This window comes from Trichomycterus rosablanca, chromosome 1 (assembly GCF_030014385.1).
Source record: "Trichomycterus rosablanca isolate fTriRos1 chromosome 1, fTriRos1.hap1, whole genome shotgun sequence".
Lineage (NCBI taxonomy): Eukaryota > Metazoa > Chordata > Actinopteri > Siluriformes > Trichomycteridae > Trichomycterus > Trichomycterus rosablanca.
The window spans coordinates 42,473,480-42,485,908 of NC_085988.1; the positions used below are offsets into that span (position 1 = coordinate 42,473,480).

At 37.5% G+C, this 12,429-nt stretch overlaps 1 protein-coding gene across 1 annotated transcript; it reads left to right on the plus strand.

Moving 5' to 3' along the window:
• The first annotated feature begins 1,372 nt into the window (after window positions 1-1,372).
• si:ch211-284k5.2 (sperm axonemal maintenance protein CFAP97D1) lies at window positions 1,373-5,754 on the plus strand. Its single transcript, XM_062999138.1, has 5 exons — window positions 1,373-1,465; window positions 2,812-2,892; window positions 3,414-3,532; window positions 3,901-4,084; window positions 5,647-5,754. The coding sequence occupies exons 1-5, from the start codon at window positions 1,373-1,375 to the stop codon at window positions 5,752-5,754; spliced, it is 585 nt and encodes a 194-aa protein (XP_062855208.1).
• The last annotated feature ends 6,675 nt before the right edge of the window (window positions 5,755-12,429 follow it).

Genomic DNA, 12,429 nt, shown 5'->3' on the forward strand with positions numbered 1-12,429 from the left:
GATTGGCCTGTTGTTCAGATAAGGGGCGGGATTAAGCCGGATGGGGACTCTCTCTCAGACTAGTGCGATTATACGACCTCTGCTGGCTGGTTGGTGGTGCCTGCATGGAGATGGGAAAGGAGTGTGGTAGAGGGTTAGGCTCTCCGTACACAGCGCTGTACTGCACTGCACTTGTCAAGTGTAGGTGATAAGATGTTCGATTGCTGTGCACGTGTCGGAGGGGGCGTGGAGCAGCCTCGTCCTCCCCAATCAGAGCAGGGATCGGCATTGGTGGAGAGGAAGCATGATGCAATCGGGCAATTGGACGTGCTAAAAAGGGAGAAAAAAGGGGAGAAAATGCATAAAGTTTGGGCCTTTCACCAACTATCATGTATAATATTGTAAAAAGATTAAGGAAATCTGGGCGGCGCGGTGGCTAAGGGGGTAGCTCTGTCACCAGCAAGAAGGTCCTGGGGCGGCCCGGGTCCTTTCTGTGTGGAGTTTGCATGTTCTCCTCGTGTCCGCGTGGGTTTCTTCCGGGTGCTCCAGTTTCCTCCCACAGTCCAAAGACATGCAAGTGAGGTGAATTGGAGACACTAAATTGTCCAAGACTGTGTTCGATATAACCTTGTGAACTGATGAACCTTGTGTAATGAGTAACTACCATTTCTGTCATGAATGTAACCAAAGTGTCTAAAACATGACGTTAAAATCCTAATAAACAAACAAACAAATAAAGGAAATCTAAAAAAATCTTATTCTGTGTAGGGCAAGGCTGAAACCATCAGATGAACGTGCATGATCTTTGAGCTTTTAGAAAACCACCATGCTATAGTGAGTACTTGGGAGTACTTTGGAAAACTGTAGGCTACATTTATGACTACTCGGGGTAAATTCATACATAATAATTTAACATTATCTTCTTTACAATTAGTACGCTTGAACATATATCAGACCTGAATTGTTGAAAAATAAATTATGAATAAAATGATATTAGAATTTTTTAAAATGGATTATTTATGAGGTATGAAAAAGACACCCACAGTGCCTCTTCTACTTGCTAAGCCTGAGAGGTCTTTTAAACCATTGAAGCGAGTGGGCTGTGAACACTAATAATTCATTGACATTTGATCTTCTTGTGGCCACATGCTGAGTCTCTTAGAGGTCGATTAGTTGATGTTGTAAAAGCCGTCACACCAGCACAGAACACATTAGATACTGCACCACCATTCCAGATACCTGTACAATACACATTTTAATATTACTCACTAGTACTACTAGTAGAACATTTAAATACTACAACACAACATTATAACACAAATTAAAAAACATAAACACTGGAAAATCACTGACAACTTATTCAAGCACACTTAGGGCATTTTCTGTAGCAGTCATGCATAAAACTTTCCAACCACTCAAACCTGCTGCTAATAAATATTTGCAAAAGAAATGGGACCACATGGATTATGAGGAGCATCGCAAGAAGGTACGTGCATGTGTGGGGGATTCCTTAAACAAAGAGAGCATAATATTGCAGGAATGTAATTTTAGCAGCAATGATGATATAGTGATGATATCTTTTAGACTTTAGTGACTTGTATTATGATGAACAGACATGCATAAAGATATGATGATAAAAATGTAAGAAATAAGTTGTGGTACAATAAATGTGTTGTACTTCATTTTTCTTTGACAAAGATTGAAACACGTCTTTATTTGTCCAAGAACACAAAAAATACAAAAAGAGAAAATACATACAGCAGATTTAGTTACTATTTCAGTGAGGTTGAAAGCTCCTTAAAAAGCAACTCTATAACTTTGGCAAATCTTTGTCAAGCACTACGAGACTACGAGTATGAGACTACGAGTTACATTCACAAAAGGCACTTAAAACTTTACTGTGCAAAAAAGAAGCTCTATGTTTACCATGTCCAGAAGCAGCACCAAGTTCTCTGGGTTTGAAGACATCTGAGATGGGCCATCATATATTGTGGTCAGACCAATCAGTATTCCAGATCTTTTTTTGAAAAAGACAGATGTTGCTTACTACAGATCAAAAAACAAAAAAGGGCTATTCAGATCTGTTCTCAGCAACAAGTCCTAAAGTCAGGATCTGTCATGGTATGGGGCTGTGTCAGTGCCCTTGGTAAAGGTAACTTACACTTCTGTGATGGCAGCATTAATGCAGAAAAGTACAATAAAGTTTTAGAGCAAAATATGCTGCCTTCAAGACTACATCTTTTCCAGGGACGTCTATTCAAGACAATGCAAAACTACCTGCTGCACACAGGCATGGCTGCGGAAGAATAGTGTACTGACATGTCCACAATAAAGAATGTGTGGAGAATTTTGAAACAGAAAATACGACAACAACAAACCCAGTACTGTTACACATCTTAAGGAGTATTTGCAGGAGGAATGGGACAAAATAACACCTAAAACACTTCATCGTTTGGTATCCTTGGTGATAAAATTGTTTTGTTTTAAATGTTGTGAGAAGAAATAGCAGTATAATAAAGTGGTAAATGCTTTACTGTCCCAACTTTTTTGGAATGTGTTCCATCCCTGAAATGCAGGAATGGATGTACGTATATTAACAAATGGAATTAAATTGACCAAACAATACAATACATTTTCCATAATGTCAAAACTTTTCTGATGTAGGGTTGTAGTTACAGTCATATAATATATCTAATATACCTAAATACCTAAAATGCCATGTTATACATGTCCCCTGCAAGTGTATGCAAGGGTTTGAATTTAACCGTATGAAGTATTGTAAAATATCTTTAAGCAGTATGCTAATAATGAAAGGGTTTTTTTCATGTTTAGGTCAGGGAAGCAAAACCCACAGTGGACATCAAAGGGATTCAAACACCTACCCACATTCAGTTAAAGTTAAAGAAAGTACAGGTATGTGCACATTCATATTCAGTTTTATTCATATTCAATACTATTTCTCTCCAGTATCTAGTACAACAAATATATGCTATTAATTAGGCATTTTCCACCTTGTAATTCTAACTGTCTGCATGACTTTTCTGTGACAAATTAAATAGGGCTTAATTGACTACACCTGTTATAAAGTACATATAACAAAGATCTTGGCTCTAACAAAAACCTTATCTGACATCTTATTCTAAGAGAAAACTTGCTTGGATGGTTAAATATAATTCAAGAACCATCAAAAACAGGTCTGCCATGAAAAGTTGCTGCTTGAACATGAGACACTGTTAAGTCAAGTGAGCTTTTTATTTCTATGAGCCACTAGGTTGCAGTGCAAAAAAATACAAAACAGTTTTAGTGTGTTATTATTTATGATATTAAACAAATTTTTAAGCTACTGAATTTAAGTATAGTAACAATTTGATAAACACGAGATAAACATCTCCTTTAAACAACATTTTTTCATATGGCTTGGGTATATGTACAAGGTTCAAAAGGAGAGGCAGGCCATTATCAACAGAGATAACCAACTGCTGGAGACCAGACTGGCAGATATAAAAGGCTCTAAAGGACTCATAGACCACAGGAACTTCTATCCAGAGCGCAGGTAACCTTGCACTAGATATTTTATTTCTGACTGGGCAATATATACTCTAAAATTCTTTTTTAATAAAAACTGTTACACAGAGAAAAATTGTGTTTTGCTCTTGTTGTAGATGACAACAATCATTCACTAATGCATATACAATAAACAAATGTAAATAAAAACAAAATAAAACAACTTTTCCATGTAGTCATTGTAAGTTTAAACAACCTAGGAGTATGACTAATCAGGCTGTCCTGGTAAAAGCTTTGTTTACCGCCATTTGTTGTTGTTTATCAGTCTGTTGTTGCCAGTGCACTGTTTTATGCTATTCTCTTAAATTAATTAATCCTATCTATGAATTAAGGCTAATGTGTTTTATTTTTTCCCAGCCTGAATGCTGAGAGAAGGAGGCAGGAACTACATCAGGTAACTCTTCAGAATCAGGCAATATATCAACGAATCACAGCTCAGAAATCAGAATACAGACAAGAACTGTGGGAGGACAATTGGGAAAGAACTTCGCAAAGACTAGACTCCATAGCATGCTATCCTCGAGGAGTGGTCAATAAACAGGTGAGCTAAAAAAATCTACCCAAATGACATTTAGTAAGGCTGAGGACATTTATGGCATTTAGCATACACTTTTATCAGACGTGACTTACAATTGTGACTGATGGGCGTGGCTGGAATCATCAAGCTTCTGATTTCTAGGCCAGTGCCTTAACCACAGAGCTACCACTGACCCTGGGGTTTGGACAATTTAAAACATTACTGGCATCCTTAATTGATTAATATAACAAAGCCAATATCTTAATTTACCAATCATTAGATTAGAATCATTAGAATATGTTAATAGCATGTTCAACAAAAAGTTGCCCTGTCAACATACATGCAGTCATTAAAAAAAGAAACTGTGCATAACATGGTCATGATCAAAGATGCCCTTTCCTAATACTTGATTGCACAAACTATGGCAACAATGACAGCCTCCAACTGTTTTTGTAGCTACCTGTTACCTTTTGGCACCTGTCTGCTGGTGGTTTATTCCACTCTTCCAATTAAACCTAAGTTTCTTACACTTGGGAGCATATTTTGCTGTAAAATGTTCTGATAATCTGATGATTTTATTTTTCCTGGAACACTTTCAAGTCATTCAGTCCCAGAGGCAGCAAAGCAGCCCCACAACATTATGGATTCTCCACCATGTATCACTGTAGGTATGGTGCTAATTAATCATAGGCTAATTAAAGTCATGTGAGCCCTGAGAAGATGGGGACAGGTGACAAATTTGTAACTAATCACAGGTTATTCTATTTTTTCCTTTGTTTCCATAAGAACAAATGGTTCCATTAATCATATCATGGCATTGTTTTAAAATTTTGTATCCTTTATTCTCGCCAAGTTTTTTTTCCTGTCTTGTGCTTTTCTATATATAAGCTATAAGAGTTTATACAAACCCTATTTTTGAAAAAGATCGGACATAATTCTCTTGAAAAAATTCTATTTTGTAATAGTTTTCATTGATCAACTTTTTTGTAAATAGAAACACATTTATTAACAAATATGATGCCTGCAACACACTCCAAAAAAGTTGGGACATAGGCAAAATAAAAGTGAAAAGTTTATAGAAAATTCCACAATAATTAGGTAAATTGCTAACAGGTGAGGGAATCATGATTTTGTATAAAAGCAGGATCCACCAAAGGATCAGTCTTTACAGACAATGATGGATCGTGGCTCACCACTTTGTGCCACACTTTAAGAGAGAATTGCCAATCAGTTCAAAAAGGACATTTCTCAATGCAAGTAATTTTTTTTTTTCACCATCTACTGTTCATAATATTGTGAAAAGATTTGGGGAATCCAGAGATATCAGTTTGTGTAAAGCAAAGCTGGAAATAAAGGTTTAGGAGAATTAACAAATCACATGTTCTTCTTTTTATTGCATTTTACAAAATGTATAATTTCTGGAAATAAGATTTTAAAATTCGTGTAATTTTTAAAAGATACAACTTTCACACTTTTATGCTATTAATAAAATGCAAAATAGACATGCGTTCTGAGACATTTGGTCTGCACTGTAAGTGTGGGAGAATTTGGCAGTCTGAGATTGTCTTTGGATGTTCCTTTGCCAGAAGTTGAAGAAGAGTGTAAAGTTTTTGGGAGGAGTTCCAGAACACAGTCAGAGCTCCTTCAGCTCAACAGAATATGGTGAAACCACAGATGAAGATCTCCAATATTAGTGATGTCTCACTTCTTCTCGTTCTACCAGCTGCTGGTCTACAAACTTCAAATTGACTTGGTGCACCTTGGCACAGATCCCAAATGTATGTAATAAATGTAAATGTCATCCTTGGGTAGGAGGTAGTCTCTGTTATTTCACTATGGGATGTTGGTTTTAAACATAGTGAATTGTCCACCGGATGGCAGCACGATTCTCTTGAATACAAACTCCAGAAATGCAATGAACAGTTACTGTATGTGTTAGGTAAAATCAGCAGGTAAACCTGGGATCAGAAATCTTCAGAAGAACTGAACTGTGGTAATAACCATTTATAAGGAAAATTAACACGTTATAAGGGAGAATATGTTGTGTTTAATAAAGTGTAATTATAATAATGTGGCCATTTAGTGTCCACTGTCTGATGTAATGAATAAAACACACAGTGCTACACTATATGATCCACCACCCAGCAACAGTACGTTGTTTAACACAAGGAGTCAAGTTTTCATTGCTAGGAAACAACATGCTCTTTATTTAAACAGCAACAACAACACCTACAAGCTCTCTAGTGGAACAGGGTGAGATAATACAAGTCTAGAATGGCTACAACAACCTACAGTGCTTAGAATATCACTCTGGTTGCTACACCTAGCTGGTAAATGCACATAATTGCACACAGCACTTATACATGATACTCCGAACATCACACACATCAGACAAATACTACAGGTCAATTTTTACAATTCTACATTAACATACACCGATCAGACATGACATTAAAACCACCTCCTTGTTTCTACACACATTGTCCATTTTATCAGCTCCACTTACCATATAGAAGCACTTTGTAGTTCTACAATTTCTGACTGTAGTCCATCTGTTTCTCTGCATGCTTTGTTAGCCCCTTTTCATGCTGTTTTTCAGTGGTCAGAACTCTCCCAGGACCACCACAGAGCAGGTATTATTTGGGTGGTGGGTCATTCTCAGCACTGCAGTGACACTGACATGGTGGTGGTGTGTTAGTGTGTGTTGTGCTGGTATGAGTAGATAAGACACAGCAATGCTGATGGAGTTTTTAAACACCTCACTGTCCCTGCTGGACTAAGAATAGTCCACCATCCAAAAATATACAGCCAACAGCGCCCCGTAGGCAGTGTCCTAGAAGTTGACCAACCCAAACAGCAGCAATAGATGTCTATGACTTTACATCTACAAGGTGGACCAACTAGGTAGGAGTGTCTAATAGTGGACAGCGAGTGGACATGGTATTTAAAAACTCCAGCAGCACTGCTGTCTGATCCACTCATACCAGCACAACACACACTAACATACCACCACCATGTCATTGTCACTGCAGTGCTGAGAATCATCCACCATCTACATAATACCTTGTCTGTGGTGGTCCTGACCATTGAAGAACAGGGTAAAAGCAGGTTTTAAAAAGTATGTAGAGAAATAGATGGACTACAGTCAGTAATTGTAGAACTTCAAAGTGCTTCTATATGGTAAGTGGAGCTGATAAAATGGACAGTGAGTGTAGAAACAAGGAGGTGGTTTTAATGTTATGGCTGATCAGTGCATAACGCCCTATTTATCATCAGCTACCTGGAGGTGGCGCTAAGCATCCTTGGAGCACCACTTACACCAGTCCAAGTAACCAACCACCCCTTTAAGGACCAACTGACCTGGTGGTTCAACTTTATCCACAGATGGGTACCGTGGTGGTTGCCAATGATGTGATGTCATCTCAGTGATGAGCTGAAAGTCAGCCTTTCAGACCATGGCACATAGCTCTGGTGTTATTACCCCCAGCCACTCACCTTTCTCATGGGGTTGGTGGTGAAGGCAATGCTGTACAGTCCATTCTAGAAGACAGTCAAAACCCAGCGATGATGTCTGGAGAGTCACCTCCAGTCACTTTCTCTCACTGCCCTGTGAGCATCATCACACTCTCACTTTCTCTGTCTCTCTCTATAGAATAATTTAATTTAGCTTTAGATACATTTACAGCATTTTACTAGTTAGTTTATTCATGTACTTAAGTAAATATTGCAATTATACTTAGCTTTTAGCAGGTAATTTCATTTAGGTGGCCATATGTACCTTAAATTAAATTGGGAATTTGTGTACTTCTGCCACCTGTGCTCTGCCTGCGAAATATTTACCAGCATGTCAGGGTCACAGAGGGTCTGGTTCCACCAGGAAACACTGGGTGCAAAGCAGGAATACCCTGCTTCAATGTCGGTGTAGATGCCAGGCCGGCCGACAGTGGTGGACTCATTAACACCTAAGCGCCTTTTACCAGAATGTTTGCTCACAAACTTTAAATGCTTGACAAGTGTTTGATTCTACTAAGCATTATTACAGAAGAAATCTTAAATATTTTCTAGTTAAACATAGTTGTCATAATAAATTAAAATGAATCATTTGTTCTGTCTCTGATACAACAAATGTACCTGCTCATAAAACATATGCTGTTAGAAATTACACACAAAAACAATATCACTTTATGGTATGAAAATGTGTAATCTAGTAGGGAATAGGGTGCAAGAAAAACAAGGCTTCACAAAAGCATAACATTTGACATTTAGAAAAATACATTTATTTGTAAAGGGCAAACAGCCAGAATATACAAACCTTTAAAGTGGAAGACAAAAGAAGTAATAAGTACAACTAAGCCTTTATTAGGATAGCCTTTTATTTATTTCTACCAAAATGGTCAGTGATATGAAATCTGGTGAAGTATGTCAAACACAATTCAAAAGACAGTGTATGTATTAATTAATACAATTAGTAAATGTACTATTAGTTACACTATTATTAAAAAGCCACTTGTTGCACTAGTTCTGACAGTGTTTAATTATTTAGATTGTGACTTGAACATGTTTAGGAAAAAAATACATCTTTACAATATCACTAGTCAGGTATAAGACCTTTAATCTATTGAAATGGAATACCATTTCACTAGTTAGATCATTTTTGTGTTATTCAAATGCCAGTTGGAAACCTAACGTATTAAAACACGTTGGCACATGTTTTTCAGTTGCTAGAAAAAGTAAGTGGCTTATGTTGGTCACAATTATAGACAAACAAAATCTAACTAAACTGTTGGAAGTTGTCTTGCTCATGTCTTTTAGTGAGTAAACATCCACATGGATGTATAAGTGGATGTATAAGTGCAGAATCACAAACATAATCTTGGAGAAAATAGGATTGGTTGTACTAATGCCTGAATGCCCATTGTAGGTGATTTTGATGGTGGACAGGAGTTAGCTTAGGCACTTTGACTGGCCTGCAACTCTACAACCCCATGCACAGAAGGGTTTAGTGCACTTGTGACACATACACCTCATTACCAGTATTAAAATAATCTGCAATTTCAGCCACAGTAGCTCTTCTATTGGTTCAAACCAAGCCCAATATTCCTAGTTTCTTCTGGATGCCAAACAAACTGACTGTACTTTGTGGCTTGTGCCTTTTTGGACCTTTTTGTCAGTAAGTACTTACAACTGCTGTCCGTGATATTTCAACTCAGTCGTGTGGCCATTCTGATTTGGCCCTTATTAAAGTCACTGAGGTCTTTGTGCCTATTATATTTGCTGCATTTATCATGTGTACTTACCATCAGCCCAACCTTTGTTACATCTCAAATCAGAAAAATGTGAGATAGCATGAAAATTGTTTGTTACATTAGGTTTTATTTTATTGCGGACATTATGAACCCAAGGTATTTTATATTTGTTTGGTCGGCTTCATTTTATTTGTTAATATACATCCATCTCTGAGTTTTAGGCCTGCAGAACATTCAAAAAAGGTGGGACAGGGAAATTTAGGGCTAGAAATGAGACGAAAAAATTTAAATAATCATTTGATATTAAACAAGTGATGTTAACAGGTGATTGTAATCATGGTTTGGAACAAAAGCAGCATCCAGGAAAGGCTGAGTCTTTGTTGAGCAAAGATGGCCAGAGAATCAGTAGTTTAGATCTTTTTTTGGAAGAAATAAATGCTGTGTGCTCCAGACTAAAGATGAAAAGGACCATCAAGACCATTATCAGAAACAAGACCAAAAGCTAGGGCTCGTGATGGTATGGGTTGTGTCAGTGATGGCAGCATTAATGCAGAAAAGTACATTAAGATTTAAGAGCAACATGTCTTGCTTTTAAGACAACATCTTTTCCAGGGATGACCATACATGTTTCAACAAGACAATGCAAAATCACCTGCTTCACACATTACAAAGGCATGGCTGTGGAAGAAGAGGGTACAGGGGTACTGGACTGGCCTGGCTATCTACCCCAACAGAGAATATGTGGAAAATTTCGAACCAAAAAATGCAATGACATCCTGGTACTGTTGCACACTTTAAGACATTTGCAGGAAGAATGGGACAAAATAAGACCTGAAACACTAAATCGCTTGGTATCCTCGGTGCCAAAAAAGCTTTTAAGTGTTTTGAGAAAGAATGGCAACATTATAAAGTGGTAAATGCTTTACCATCCCAACTTTTTTATTGGAATGTGTTGCAGGTCTGAAATGCATGAATGGATGTATGTTAACAAATAAAATGAAGCTGACCAGACAAAACATGAAATATCTTGGGTTCAAACTGTCTGCAATAAATGTCAAAGGAAATGTAACAAACACTTTTTATATGCATTTTCCATACTGTTCTAACTGATTTGGAGTTGTATTAAATGTTATCTTATTGTACACATGCTGAATGCAGTAAATATGATCAGCACAAAGACCTCAGTAACTTTAATAAGGGCCAATCACGTACAAGCACCATCTAATAAGGCATTTGAAGGTTTGTTTTGTAGACACCACACTATTAAGAGGGCAAAAAGGGCACCTGCATTATAATTCTCATACTCTTTCTCCTGGCAGGGCTTCTGCACAATTAATAGAAAGGTTGTATCAGTTTGCACAGCAGGCTAAAAAAAAAAGACATATTTTGACCTTGTTTACACAGAAAAAGTAAAACGAGTAAAGATGTTCACTTGATCACTTGATGTAATTATTTTTGCAATACAAACTCAAACCGTGTATATTAGATAACTGTGCTATAGTTAAGAGTGCATGAAGTCACGTCAGTTATACAGAATATCAATACACACCGATATCAATACTGTGGGCTGACAGACATTAGCTATGTCCACCTACATAAAACATGCTTAAGTAGCTTTAAACAATACAATAACACATGGTATTAATACTGTACTATGAAAGAACATGTTCAGATTGTAAACATACATAAATCACAACCTGATATATTTATGCTTTAATAAATTGTATTAATTTATGCATTTATTTATTTTTATTAACGACTATTTCTCTAATCCCATTGACAGTGGATGTGGGCCCTATTCCAAGATCACTGTGCCCATTGTTCCAGATGATTTTAGGTCATTACACACATTCACAAAGGCAATATAGAGTAGACAATACATATAATGGTGTCTTGCCTTACAAAGATGGAAACTGAAGTACCAAGTAGAAAGCCATGGCATATAAAGGGGAATAACTCTATGTGTATAGTAAGTAAATGTGAGGATTAAATCCTGATCTCTGACGCTGTGCACCAGTAATACTAAATAAGTACTCCCACAGTGCAGTCATACTTTTCCTACCCATTACCCAAAATGGTATGGTATGTAGTGTATATACCACATCTACCAATCAAAAGGTCCCCAAAGGGGATACACACACACACCAGTACAGCACACACTGCCATGACATTACCATGTTAGTGTCATTGCAGTGCGGAAAATGGTCCACCACCCAAATTACATCTGATCAGTGTGGTTCATATGTGGGATTGTTTTTTATCTCCCATCTTTTAGCGTGTCCAATTTTTACCCAATTGCATCATGCTTCCTATCTACTGGTGCTGACCCCCGCCCTTATTGAGTAGAGCGAACTGACACACACTCCCTCCGAAACGTGTGCAGTACCAACTGCATCTTTTCACCTGCATGAGGTGAGTTCATATGCAGATCATCCTTGTACATGGCGAACCACACCCTGATCAGCATTATTCCTCGACTCTGTGCAGACGCCATCAACCAGCCAGCAGAGGAAAAAAATTGCATCAGTTATGAGGCCCCTATCCGGCATTTTCCTTCCCTAGGTGAACAACAGCCAAACGTTGTTCATATAGCCGCCCAGCCCAGCCAGATGGCAGAGCTGAAATTCGATACGATGTATTTGAAATCCCAGCTCTGGTGTGCTAGCGTATTTTACCGCTGCGCCACCTGAGCGGCATGTGGGATTGTTTTAATTGATAAATGGGGTATAGGTGGAGACAAAGTATAGAGAACAACAAACAGGCTGGTGTCAGTAATTGTTTACCTACAAGGATCATCTGTATAGTAGGTGTAGCTTACATAATACTCAATGAAGAATCAAACCAGTTAGGTGTACCTAATAAAGTGGTCAGTGAGTGTACGTTTTGCTTGTAACTCAGTAGCTGTAGGTGTTTTAACAATAATATTTGTATTCATGTCCTAGAATAAATAGTAATAAATAGTGTTTACTCCCAAAATTGTAATTTGATCTAAAATAAATTTGATGTGTTGCATTGGGAATGCCAATAAAATTAAACTGTCTGTAGACAAACCAATCAGCCTCTAGAGATGAATACATCTTTGTCATACTTAACAAATAATCAATATTTTCTGTGTCTAGTTTT

Excerpts from the sequence above, each read along its gene's own strand:
- si:ch211-284k5.2 (XM_062999138.1), top strand. The coding sequence starts at position 1,373 with ATGCATAAAACTTTCCAACCACTCAAACCTGCTGCTAATAAATATTTG. Across the intron at positions 2,893-3,413 it reads TAAAGTTAAAGAAAGTACAG|GTTCAAAAGGAGAGGCAGGC; the intron begins GTATGTGCACAT and ends TATATGTACAAG. Across the intron at positions 3,533-3,900 it reads AACTTCTATCCAGAGCGCAG|CCTGAATGCTGAGAGAAGGA; the intron begins GTAACCTTGCAC and ends ATTTTTTCCCAG.